This window comes from Argiope bruennichi, chromosome 2, assembly GCF_947563725.1.
Source record: "Argiope bruennichi chromosome 2, qqArgBrue1.1, whole genome shotgun sequence".
Lineage (NCBI taxonomy): Eukaryota > Metazoa > Arthropoda > Arachnida > Araneae > Araneidae > Argiope > Argiope bruennichi.
The window spans coordinates 63413111-63426916 of NC_079152.1; the positions used below are offsets into that span (position 1 = coordinate 63413111).

General features: G+C 28.8%; 1 protein-coding gene across 1 annotated transcript in view; it reads right to left on the reverse strand.

The window, feature by feature from the left end:
• Window positions 1-449: 449 nt before the first annotated feature.
• The window catches only part of LOC129960595 (globin-1-like), a 54845-nt gene continuing 41488 nt past the window's right edge, over window positions 450-13806 (reverse strand). Inside the window, exons 2-3 of the mRNA XM_056074098.1 lie at window positions 2945-3170; window positions 450-1654 (exon numbers count right to left, since the gene is read on the reverse strand). Of these exons, the coding sequence (XP_055930073.1) occupies window positions 1511-1654; window positions 2945-3170 (370 nt within the window). The 3' untranslated portion in view covers window positions 450-1510. The remainder of the gene's footprint in view (window positions 1655-2944; window positions 3171-13806) is intronic.

Below are 13806 nucleotides of genomic sequence, written 5' to 3' on the forward strand. Positions count from 1 at the left end.
AAGATTAAATATTATTTACAATAATGAATTACAAATGAAGAACTGAAAGTAGAAAATAATTAAAATAAGATTCTTTATTATGCCAATAAAAGTATATTTTCAGAAACTTTCATTTAACTTTGCATTAAGTCTATTTAAAGACGGAATCGGCATTTCCTCCTAACATTCAACAGGAATTGGTCTCTAAATCTGAAAGAATGTTCTAAATGGAATCGGATGTCGAACCCCATAATTCTCGGTACGAAGTCGAAACTGCCAAGAGACTGCCACCCTCTTTTATTCTTTATAGAAAACCTCTATTTACTCGTTTTTACAAGCATGTAATTCTTCAAATTAATTTGTATGTTTTGATTTCTTCCAATTTGTACATATCTGATTATGAATATATAAAAACTGGCTTCTATTGCTGAAAGAAGCTTCTTAGGATTTAATCAAAGAAAAACAACAACTTCATTCTTTCATGGTCTTTATTAAAAGAAAGTAACATTCACAAATAAGTACCTTATGAAGAAAAAACATATTTTGATTGTTATTTAAGATTTAAAATTTTAACTAAATCTCCAGTTAATAAAATAAATTTTAAACATAAATGATGTATTAAACACAAATGATTATAAAAATTATAAAAGTGCAAGAGATGGGAGTATATGAAAATCTCATGATTAATAATCTCGGGGAGAGAAATTTTTAAAAACATTTTCAATTGAATTGAGTTTCAAATGGTAATGGTATATCACTAAATATAATTGATTTTCGACTATCTAGCCTAAAAAATGAAAATAGTAATAATAAAATAATTTGATATGCGAAGCTGCTTTAAACAGATGGGTGTTAAAATTCTAGTTCTTGTTGTGTGAATAACGCAAACTGAAGCACGCAACACACGGATTTCCTTACCATTTTATTATTAGCTTGAGCATTTAGTCATTAAATGTGAAATAAGTTTAATTAATTTTTGAAGGAATTAAGACTGTTTTATGTTAATATTTCATTTATTTTTAAAATGTATGTATCCATATTATATAGTATGTTGATTTTAACTGTTTTGCTATTAACAAAACTTATAAAATTCATCTTAATAAGTGTGCAATATTTTTATTCTTGGATTTGCACTTTCAATCAAGTTTTTGAAACAGATAGGACAGTATATAGCATATATATATTTTTAAAATATTGCCCTATAATAAAGGTTTAGAAAATATGAATAAGAGCAAGCTTAGAGTGTTTTTAATGGTATGAAATAGAGGAAATAAGCAGTTATAAAACACCAATCTATCCACTTTCTGTTATCCCACCTGCCCTTCTACCGCATGGTTGGGAATCTACTGTACAAAGAAATTATACAGAACGTTTCGTAAAAAATGACGGTGCATCACAAAAGCACATAACGGAAAGATTTTGTGGTAAAAATCAAAAATCGCATGCAAATAATTTCTTGTCATTTCTGAATCTCAATAAAGTTTTACAAAATGCTCCGCTGCTCTACGGCATTTTGAAGTCGAGCAGTCTTTTAAGAGTCTTTCATCTCCAAAGCTTTGATGATGAGACTGTTCGCAACTTCCAGAGACTTCCGCCAAGCTTCTTCAGCGGTCGCGTCCATGAGACTTGGGCCCAGAGCTTCTTTGAGGAAATTTATCAACACTATAGCGAGATTCTGAAATTAAAAACAGGCTTCAATATGTATTATGAAATAAAAAAAGTAATTTATTTTTTATATAGCATTAATCAGAAAGCTTAAATCTTAAGGTACAGTATAATAATCAGAAAACTCGAACAAAAATAAAGATTTAGCTTTTAAAAATTTATTAACTTTTAACAAAAATAAATATAATTCTTGGCATTGTAATCAAAAACGTGTATTAAAATACATAAAGAAAATTACCATTGGTTTACGGTCTAACAGAATATAGCATCATATTTGTTGTAAAAACTCAATAGTTATCTTGCATTGTAGAATATTCTTTAACTTAAGAGTATAAACTATTTAGAGGGAAAATATAGATTATTTTGGCCTTAAATTGATATGTATCGTACCAAATAGAAGATTTTGTAATCTTCGAAACAACCCGTTATGTTAAGGGGAGAGAGTACGAGTGGCTGAAAAATGAAACAATACCATTTACTAAGATTTGGGTTCATATTCAATATTGGGACTTATTTTTGTAAAGTCCGACAATAATTAGTTACAATTCAATGCAGTCATTTGATATAGTTTTATTACAGGAGGTGGGGGATAAAAGAATCTAAGGGATCCAAAATACAAATCAGTCATTAATTAATACATAGCGAATCTCATTCCAACCAGAGAAATAAGTAGCAACTGTTTTCAGATTTGAAGATGCTGTGGACAGTTGTTAAAAAAGAAGAAAACAAAGAAATTTAAACTTAACATGAGGACAAAAGTGAAAAAAAAAAAAAAAAACATCCCGAACTCTTCTGACTTAAACTCATCGTTAATTTATGTGATTTATAAATCACATAAATGAGCTTAGAACGAAAATAAATCCCGGTTCCGTTTAAGAAACTCAAAAACATCGTAACAGAAGCTGAAAGGAAGAAGGTGTGTGCATTAATTGGTAGATCTTCCTCGAGGCCATTTAAATATTCTAAATTATACATGCAAAAATTCGTAACTCTGTCAAAATTAGTTTCAGAAAGTAATATTTTTATAAAAATGTTTGCATATTAAAAATATTCTACTAAAAAACTAACAAGGGTTGGAGGGACTTCATAAAAATAAGATATCTCAAATTTTTCAGCACTACATTTATTGATTCAAACAAAAGGAATTTTTAATTCATTATATTGTTTAGGATACTTTTCCAACTGAAAATAAATACATGTCCCTAAAAAGTTCAGAAATTAGTTAATGAACCATTATTAGAATGGACACTCTGTATATTACATTGGCTTAATGAATTTTTAACAGAATTCGCTGCTCTACCTGAAAATGCGACCCGGTAATTTTCCTTGGTCCGTGACTGATTCCAATCTTTTCCAACACTTGCACCAGACTTTCAGGATCATTCAGATTGTCCACGATAGAATTGATAGCATACATGACAGAGAGGGCATGCCCCAGCAACTTGCCATTCTTAGGCAGCTCTGACTTCGGGACATCGGCGAAACCTTTGAAGAGTTTCTGATACTCAGGATGAGCCTCGAAAAACCTAAAAAGCAAGAAGTTAGATCAATTTCAATAAAAAAAAAGATTATTATAAGAAAAGATTATGACAGTTTGAAAATTATTAAAAGTAATTGCCCAGGTTTTTATGATAAATAATCCAAACAAATAATAATAAAAGAAGAGCATCTAAAATATAATAATACAATCAAGTGTCTAAAAATGGAAATATTTGATTGACTAGGAAACAGAATCGGTGTTTTAAAAAAGAAAGAATCAGATCTCAGCCAGTGCCCCCCTCCCCCTTCTTTTTTTATAAGACCTCTGATGATCAATGAATTTCCTAATCAATCATTTTAACAAACTTCTGATTTATTTGGCTTCAAGAAGCATTTGAAATTGTATGAATAACTCTTACTACATGCATTGGTTCTTTTAATTGCAAAATTCTTTTCTTCTTCTACAAGTTGTTAGTAAAATATCGATGGTAATTTATATTCAGATTTAATCACTAGACAAAGTTCCGAAATCTTGTTATTCTTGAAGTCCAAATATTTAATTAAAAAATATCAAACATTAAGCCACCCTTTAAGAGAAACAGTTTTTTTCCATGGACAAGCAGTTCCATTACGAAAAAATAATAAAACAAATTCATAATAATGGAACTTATCATTTACAATACATGTTTTTTTTTTACAAGAACATTGTCTAAAGACTTTTTTTTTTCGGCTATGTTTCAAAATGTGGTGAAAATGTGGCATAGCATTACCGTTAAGTGAATTTGTAAAATTATAACGATTTCCTTATCAAGAGGATCTTTCGCAACATAAAATATAATAATTCTCTATACTTTCAGTATCGCCTTTATTTCACTAGAAGGTAGTTTTTTTCTTTCTCTCCTGACCAAATCTTCCTCGCAGCTTTTTGCCGTGACACAGGATGTAGCTCAGTAAGCTATTCTTTAGTTCTGACTGTATTCTTCCACCATCTTATCGATGCCATTGCTATTCACCTCTAACCATATAAGCTTGGTCAGAGAAAAAATTCTCCTTGATTATGGCTCCATAGCCACTTGCACAAATCCATCAGGCCAAAACTGTTCCATGTAGAATTAAGAGCTCTATTCAAACAAGTGTACAGCAAAGACTGATGCATGCATATCCAGCATATCACATCATGATTCTCCTCGCAGCTTGTTTTACGAAACATCTCTCGCTTAGCGAGTCACCTTTTTACATTTTGCTTTTCTTGTAATGCGACCTACTCCTTATGTGAGATGGTCGTTCAGCGAGGTTTCACTCTCTATATAAATCGATATTTAATGATGAAATTGGAACTATCCAACGAAGATTGATCTATTTGTTATCAACTTATTCTTAATAACTCGAATGTTATTAAGAATGCATCGTCATCTAAATGCAGACAGAAAAATATCTGTTTCACTTCTACTCCCTTGTAGCCAACCCTTGTAGGGTGCCAATGTCCAAGAAGATATAATAAATTTATGTTCTGTTTATCAACGCGTTCTTTAAGAACAAATTCTGAATGATTATTAAAGATTACTTTAAAAAATTTAACAAGTAGAAGACGATAAAAAGATAGCAGGATTTATTTCTCTAATTTTGTGACATATTCAGTACCAACAAAAATTCTAATTACTGGGAACATTCATGCCTTGGCGTCTTTCGCCATCGACATTTATCTTTTGCTTTCATAACAGTAACTAATTCACAATTAGCTGATTCAAAAGTCTATTTGTTATTAAAATTTTAAGAACAATTGATTACGATGATAAAAATTTAAAAAAAACCGGTCAGGAAATAATACAAGGTGAAATTCTGAATAACAAAAGAATGGAAATGAACTAAAATCCGGAAGTTCCTTCTGCACAAAAGTTTCAGTTGATCTCTGAAGCGTTACTAATTCCCCAGAGTAAGATAAAAATAGTAAAAAAAAGAAGAAAAAAAAGAAAAAGAAAAAAAGGAAATTAACAGCCGAGAATGATTGCATTTGACTGCTTCTTTCATTAATCGTCTGTCTTTATTTAGCCTGTCATAAATTATATGAAATGGGCAACAGTGTCACTTTCTCCCTTGACAACGAAGAATGCGCTACATTTTAATGTCAACAACAAAAAAAGAAGAAAATAAAAATAAACAGCGACAATCTTTTTCTATTTATGGTACAGTCTTTTTCCAAAACGAAAAATATTATCGAAATCATGTCATTCAAGTAGTATTATTTTGCGGATATGTTGACTTTCCAGCTGTTTGAAAATTTTGTTCTCTGAGGGTATGATTTTTTTTAAAAAAGTTTTTGAAAGGAAGTTTTACAATTTTTGAAAAGTTTTCTTTGGACAGTAATGAATGAAGCAGGTGAATTATTGGCAGTTGTTTAATAACTCGATTTCATCAATATGAAGTGGAAAAAAAAAAGAAAATGTAGATAAATCATTTTAAATAGAAGTAAAAATTCTTTATTTATAGTGTCATTTTAAGAACTCGAACAAAAACATGTCTTTTATAGTTAATAATTACCAAAATTAACGTAATTAATTCTTAAGATATACTAGCTTGAAATAAAATAAACCTTACACTTTATTTACTAGATAAATTGCTATAAAATATATTAAATTAACAAAATTCCTCCAACTTTTGCACTTAGTTTCTTTTTAACTAACTTTGAATTTTTTTTATACATTACTAAATAGCAAGAAGACAAATTCAGATTTAAAAAAAAAAGAAAAGAAAAGGAAATAAGGATGTGGGACTGAAAATTTTAGAAACCAAAGAATCACATTTCGAAAATCTACTTCTCACTTATTTAAAAATATTTAAGTATTATTTTATTTTATTCGTTGAAAATTTCAGTAAGCAGCAAAATAGCATTTTATTACTAAATATTATTTGATATTTATCTATCGACCTATCATTGTCGTCATTTTAATTATTCATCGCTTATTGAAATGTCTTCTAAAATAAATGGGCATTTAGAAAATATTATTTAAATGATAAATAACTTGGATGAGTAAATAGAAGCACAACTTTCTTCTTGTTACTTTTTGATTGACAATCGTGCATGTTATTCATTGATTTTAAACGAAAAAAAGCCTTTTAACAAGTATCAAAGAATTTTCTGAAATAGTTCACCAAGATTCGTTTGTATTTTTAAAGGAATGACAAATATGTTGTTAAATAACATTATTTGGTGACTATTTCCTCATATTACATAGAATCAAACTCTATCAACAGTATAAATAATTGAATAGAATACACGATATCTAAAAATTAGGAAAGAATTCAACAAATCAATTAAACGTAGTGATAATACAAAAAAGATTAAAACACTAATTTGTGTTTGAATAAATTCTTTCTTTGTTTGTAAGAAGAAAAAAAAAAAAAATGCTGCGATGAAAGATTAATAAATTTTTTATTCTATTTGAAATTATAACTCAGAATGTAATCATAATTAAAAAAAAGAAAGAAAAGTAGTTGCATCTAACCTATGTTATGTGTTATCGATAAAGGAAATGTGTTTGTGTAATAAAGGAAATATGTTATGTGTTTCACATAAGGAAAACGATCAATCAAATTAATAGAAATAAAAAATACGTTCAAATTATCAATATTCAGTCAAAATACGATTTAATTACTTTCCCGCTTACTGAAAAAAATATAAGGAAATGATAAAAATTTTTGAGGCCTAAACATCTCGTTTCTATTTATTCTTTTTATCAACTTTTTAAAGATAACGTTTTACTATATTGATAATATTTTTTTAAAGAGGCAGAAAATGTAAATATTTGTTCGTATCTCAGTTATCTTCAAGAAATATACGCAGTAGCAACTTCTGATGCGAAATTGTTGAATATTTCAAATTCATTGCTCACACATTGTATTTTTAATAGAGATAAAAAAAGGTCCAAACTTCATCTTATTTAAAAATCTATCAAATAAAGACTTATTGAAGTATTTTGATTTAAAGTCTGAAGTCCAAAGAGAGAGAAAAAAGATTAACGAATTTGATAAGTAGATGATAGCCATAGGATGCTGAAGTGAGATACTGTAATTTTAAAAAGATGGGAGAAAGGAATAGTGAATACTGGAAATGAAACTTCTTTTCCAATCTTCGGTGTCGTACCGAAGACAAGGAATCTAAACCTTCAAAACTTTAAATAAATCTATCTTGCTGACGATATGGTCGAATTGAATCTTTGATTTTTTTTTAAAAAACTGAAACAATGATCATCAACCAGAATCTAATCACTCAATAAAGTTTTCGTATACTAGCTTTGGCATGTTTTTCCTTCAACACCAAAGATTTTTAAAATTCAGAATTTTGAATTTTTTCTTGGCCTACACCTTTTGAAACAAATTGTACATAAATGTTAATTTTCTTCCATCTGTAATAGGTGTAGTATAATTTTTATTGTTTATAATTAAAATTATTAATTGAATATTTCTTTGTAAAACTTATTTTGTTACCATACATTACATATTAATAAGCTATGTTTATTATTTTCGGAGAATTTCTTTAATAATCACATTTCACACAAAACACGAAGACAAGGCAAGACATTAAAGGGCGCACTCCTCTCACAGAACAGCATTTCATCTCGTTATTTACAATCGCAATGCACTATGGGATGCGTACCTAATCAGGCATCGCCATCTATTATCCAAAAGAGAAGATAGAATAATGCGATTACTACAATATTATGTAGTTGAATTATGAGGCCTGGGATTGCATACTTAAATTTGTCACGAATGAACATCATTAGTCAAAAATTTTCATGGTTGTGGTCATTCTTATATGGATGTTGATGTCTTTACTGTGAATTATTTTTTATAATTTCAGAAAATTACTATAATTTTTTGTTTTTCATTCTTTTATTTTCCTTTTTAATATCCTTTTTAATTAAAAAAAATTGCTGTACTAAGTTTCCATTTTCAAAAATTGGCAATTTTTGTATGCATAAATTTTTTTTTGTAATTTGTATGAAGATATATATTATAAAATATTATTTCTTCTGTATATATTTACTATATATTATATGACTGATTGTTTTAAAATATCATTAAACTAGTATTTAAAATGAATGACCGGCTGATTTCTCCAAAAACAAACTATTGAAAAATGAACAGCATGTGTTAATTTGCATTTTATGGAAAACCTAGAGATCATTAGATTTCAATTTTGACTTAAATAGATTAAAAAAAATTAACTGTTTACCATCAACGCAGTAACTTAATATTTTATTTCTGATTAGTTCATGCACGTGTTCTAAAATCACTCGTTGAACTATATTAATCACAAACTTTGAGATTAATTTCCTATTTAATCTCAAAACAGTGATTTTTTTTTCATATAAAGGACTTAAAATGTTCTCACATTTTCAGATTATAATAATAATAATAATAAAAAAAGCTTCTAAAGAAAAAGCCTCTAAATTTTCAAAATAATATTCTTCAAGAATGAGTAAAAAACATCCTGCAGCTCTTCATCCTGTTTTAATTGACCTATTTACCATTTTTTAATTAAAAATTAGAAGACCAATTTAAAAAAAATCAAGGAATCTATCAATTATTTTGAAACATACGAGAGCAAGCTAAAATAAATTCATTGGTCTTAATTTATTGGTCCTTGTGTATTTGACATCAAATCAAAACCACAAAACACTATTAAAGAAAATTCACCTTTTTTTTAAAAAAAAAACTATTCTTTACTATATATAGTACAAAATAATGATTATTTCGAAAAATTTTCATTTAATCAATTGATAATACGAATGAGATAACAATAATGATTTTAAATTTTCCCGCCAATTTAAAATCACTTGTATAATTTCAAAACATAATGTTACGAATCTGTAATGCTGCTTCCCAGCATAGTTGGTTTCGCCATCGGAAAGAATGTTTTACAGTCATCAGTACTGGACGGAGCCCGGTGTCGCGTCGGAGGTTCCAGAGTTTGGCGACAAACATGGCGACCATTTGGCGACTTGGCAACGACTTTGGCGCCAAAAATTGATTATACCCGAAACATCGAGAATTTTTCCGATCCGTCCAGTAGGAACCGAATTATGCCTCGAACGTTCCTGATTGGTTGAGAGGCTTCTAGCCCCGCCTCCTGAGACCTATAAAAGGAAGCAGTCCTGCCGCTGCCGGGTAGTCGTGCACCAGTGGAGTCGAAGAGTAGTCGGAATCGACGATAAAGAACTGGCCTTCCAGAAATAAGCGGAGCAGTGACGGAGTGAAGCTAGTGCTGAACTAAGCTGTGCACTACTGTCTACAGTAGAGACTTGTTGTATGCTGCACGTCTCGGCTGAAGATAATCGTCTTCTGTGCTGTATATAGTTGTCGTCTTTGTGCTGTCCTGTGTGTCTTCGTGTAAATAAACGTCGTTGTTTTATTTTCTACTGCCGCCTGCTGATTGAGTGTTCTCCACACCATATATTTCCCACTATCCAAACGAACCTCGGAATTTTTGTAACAATATCCTAAGAAAAAAACTATTTCTACTTCATCTTAAAATTCAAAAAAGTAAATTTTCAATTCATTTCCATAACATTTTTCTTTGATTTTTAAAGTTAATTCAACTAAAATATATATCAGTTCCATTTTTTTTTGTGTGTAAAATATTAAACTTATTCCACTGTTTAATTATTTGAATACTTTTGCGAATGTTAAAGTTAAGTTATTTTCTTCAGATATTTTCATTTTTTTTGCTTTTACTTCGCCGAATAAAATCAAAAATTTTAAATATAAATTCAGATTAAAAATTATCTTTTAAAATGGATGCATTTTCTTTAATTGCTTGGTCAAATTTGAAATTATATTACAGCATTTTTAAGATTTCAGTGTTTATAGTTAGCTCATGATGTGTCTTTTGGCTTTTCATTGAATAAGATTTTATTTCACTTGATACTTTTATTAGTTCTTATCTCATTATTATATTTTTTTATCGCTCCAGTTTCAAAATCATACATTTTAAAAGACATCAACTGCCATTTAATTTTAATTTCGGATTTTTTTTATTATAGATTTTTGGTTACTTTTTAATTTTGTGATATCTAGAATTGAGCTATTTTTCTCTTGCTAACTATTATTGCTCAAAATCTTAGAGCTAGACTCTGGGTATTTGATCAAATATTACAGAAAATTTGAAAGTCAAGACTATTGATATAGAACGGATATGAACACGAGTCATAAAATCTAAATCAAGTCAAAAGTATCTCCCACCAAAATAAATTTGTAACCACAAAGAAAAACATTTCCTATGTATATATTAGTTTATTTATATGCGCGTTAGCGTTATAAAAATTGCCCATTGCATTTGCAATTATTGATTTGCGAATTATGTGAATTTGTCATTGCTGGAATTTTAATTTTAATAACAGTTATTTATTAAGATTCTGAGCGTATAATTACATCAATAGACTATTTCCTTTTTTAATTGCAATTCTAAAAGCCGTTATTACCGGACCATTGGCGAGTTTTTGAAAGGTTGGCAGGATTTCATAGAGCTTGACAAGAAAATGAGTACTAATATTAAAACTTACCTGTCTTTGTATATATATATTCCAAATTTGAAAATAAAAAATGGCGTGCATTCGAAATCTTTAGATCCGTAATTATTCATGATTGAAGGGAATAAATTTTCTTAGGGAGTAGAATATAAAAAGGCTACAACATAAAAGTATAGGTGTTTTTTTTGTTTGTTTTTTTCTTCTTCCTCACATGTAAAACATATAAATACAAGCTAAAACGTGGTGAAGCAGTTAGTTAAAATATAAAATTTTCATAGCTCTTTCTTCTTCTTCTTCTTATGAATAGTCGGAAAATTCACATTAAAGATGGAACTGCCCATGGTTTCTTTTTATAATCTAAATTTTTAAGTAGTATTTTGATTAGTAAAATAATACTTATAATAATTCTAAATACTTATAAAATTTCTTATCATTTCGTTTTTTTAAAATAATAAAGAAGAAAGTGTGTATGAAGGAATTGGCGCTCTACAGGATAAACCATCTGACTTAGAATTACCAAATGTAGCGAGGATATACTTTGGGGAATATAAATGTATTTCTTAGAGCAATTTTTAAAAATATTTTAATTAATTAAAATATAAGCCAGATTTTGACATTTTGCCACGATACCTCACAAAAATATTACTGCACAAAACTAATTGTTGCGTCATTTTAAAATTAAAAAAAAATTCTTTATAATAATACCGATTTAGCAATTTTTCCTAATTTTGATATTAATTTTTTGTTTATATTTTAATACTAAATTCCACTGTTGTAGTGATATTCGAATTGTTTACATTATTTCATCAAATATTTAATCTCGTGATTTTTCAATAATAATCGAATGATTCTGTAATAATCCATATGCGATTTCCATAAATAATCAAAATATTATTTTATATTGATAATTATATAATAAAAATATTAATCTAACAATTCTACCAAATTCCATGACGTTAGAGCTTTATGCGTTTTTCTAAACTAGTTTCAACTAATTTTAATTCTTTCTCTAAACTTACAAATTATAATAACTATGCCAAAGTAGCCGTTGCCGATTTTCTTCATTATTGAAAACTAATAAAGAGGGATTCTGTTTTTATCTGTGTAATTTACATTAGGAATAAGATAGTGAAATTACAATAAGTGAAAAGACAATGTACAATTTGAAGAAGATAGCTGAAGCATTTAAGTTTTTGATATCATTGGATGCGACTCCATTAAAAAGGCATAATAAATAGCACAGGTATAAAGGTCTTAAAATAATGCAAAGGTATTAAAATAGCACTACTTTAATGATTATCACAAATCGATGCTTAAAAATATTTTATTGAAAGAATTAAGAACATCATAACTAAAATGTTGAATATGAAATTAAACATAAACAATATTGATTATGTTTATTATTATTGAAAGCTAAAGAAGAAGGATTCTGCTTTGTATGTGTTTAATTTACATTAGGAATAAGATAGTGAAGTTACGATAAATCAAAAGACAATGTACAATTTGAAGGAGATTGCTCAAGCATTTAAATTTTTGATATCATCGGACGCGAGTCCATTAGAAAGATTCATGCACATAATAAATAGCACAGGTGTAAAGGTATGAATAACGCAAAGGTATTAAAATAGCATTAGTTTAATGACTATCACAAATCGATGCTTAAAAATATTTTATTGGGGGAATTACGAACATCATAACTGAAATGTTTATATGAAATTAAACATAATCAGTATTCTCGACGAATCAGCTGTCTCCATAGGCAGCTAGTGCACAATTAACGAAACGCAAAATAAATATCTGAGATGGAAAATTCCCAAATGAATTTGCGATTCTGGATCTGAACTCAATTCGGTCCCTTCGCTCCCAGAATCTTCTAAATATTAATTTTGAGTACATTCATTTAAAACGATTTGTGCGGAGTTTTAACGGCTGTTAAAGGCACCGAGGGGTCGTTGAGCGCGAGCCTTTCATTTATCATCTTGACAGCCCCGGAGCGCTCACTACCTGTTGACTTTAGCAAAAGCGGCATAATTAGGCGAGGGAAGGGGCAAACACTAATCTTTTGGGCCTTTAACACTCGCGAGAAAGTGCAAACATCGCCTCTTTTCGAGCACCAGGTGATGCGGATGAAAGTTTAAGGAGGTCGAAGGATTTTACCTGCACTAAAATGAAACCTTCCATAAAATAAATGAACTTTTTCTTTTTTTCTTTGAGGGAGTGTGTCGACGAATCAACATCCAGATAGCTAAAAATTGCACATTTTTTTGGAATAAATTTAATGTATATAAATTGCTGATGGAAGTGACCGGAGCTTTTAAAAATGAATATAAAATGGTGAGTAAATGATCTGCAAAAGAATCGATAATCCCACTATTAAGTAAAGAGGGACTATAATTTTTTTTAAAGGCTTTGGTTACACATTTATTTGAAAAAGTTTTTGTAAATGAAGCATATTTAATTTTGTGGCCAGGTAAGGGCAGTAAATTTTAGGCAAGAATTAATTTATTTCGTATTATTGATTATGTATGTAATCCTACATTATATATACTCGTCTCAGTTTCATTGACGTATCAGAACGTTATGTGTACCCAAACAAATGCATGATGTACTGATACGTCAAATGTAGCCAAAGGATTAAATATGCTATTAATGAAATTTTTATCAAATATTTTCTATGAAGTAAGTTTTTCCCCCTTGATTTGGTATCTTGTTGTTGAAGATACCGAAGAAAATGACAACTGTTCAAGAAATATTCCTTTACAGCATTACTGGGACATTTTTTTCCATAAAGTAAAAATATTTAGCATTTATCCCCAGCATTTATTGAAATAACATTCACTGAAGTGCTTATATGCTAATGCTAATTTTAAACAAGTATTATTTTATATTTTCAAAACTGGAAAATGATGTATTTCGAAATGAAATAAACTAATACTATAAAATTTATTTATATATTAGGGCTGGTAAAGTGTTATAGTTAGAATTGGAGAATGTAAATGTCTGGTTTCGAAAAATAAAATATAGCAAACGATAGAAATTTTTGTTTTTCAACAAAATGTTTAAATTTTTCATTTACGATAGCCTTATGTACAGGTATGTTTAATTCATCAATTACATTATTGCAAAAGAATTACATAAAACTGTCATCGATGTT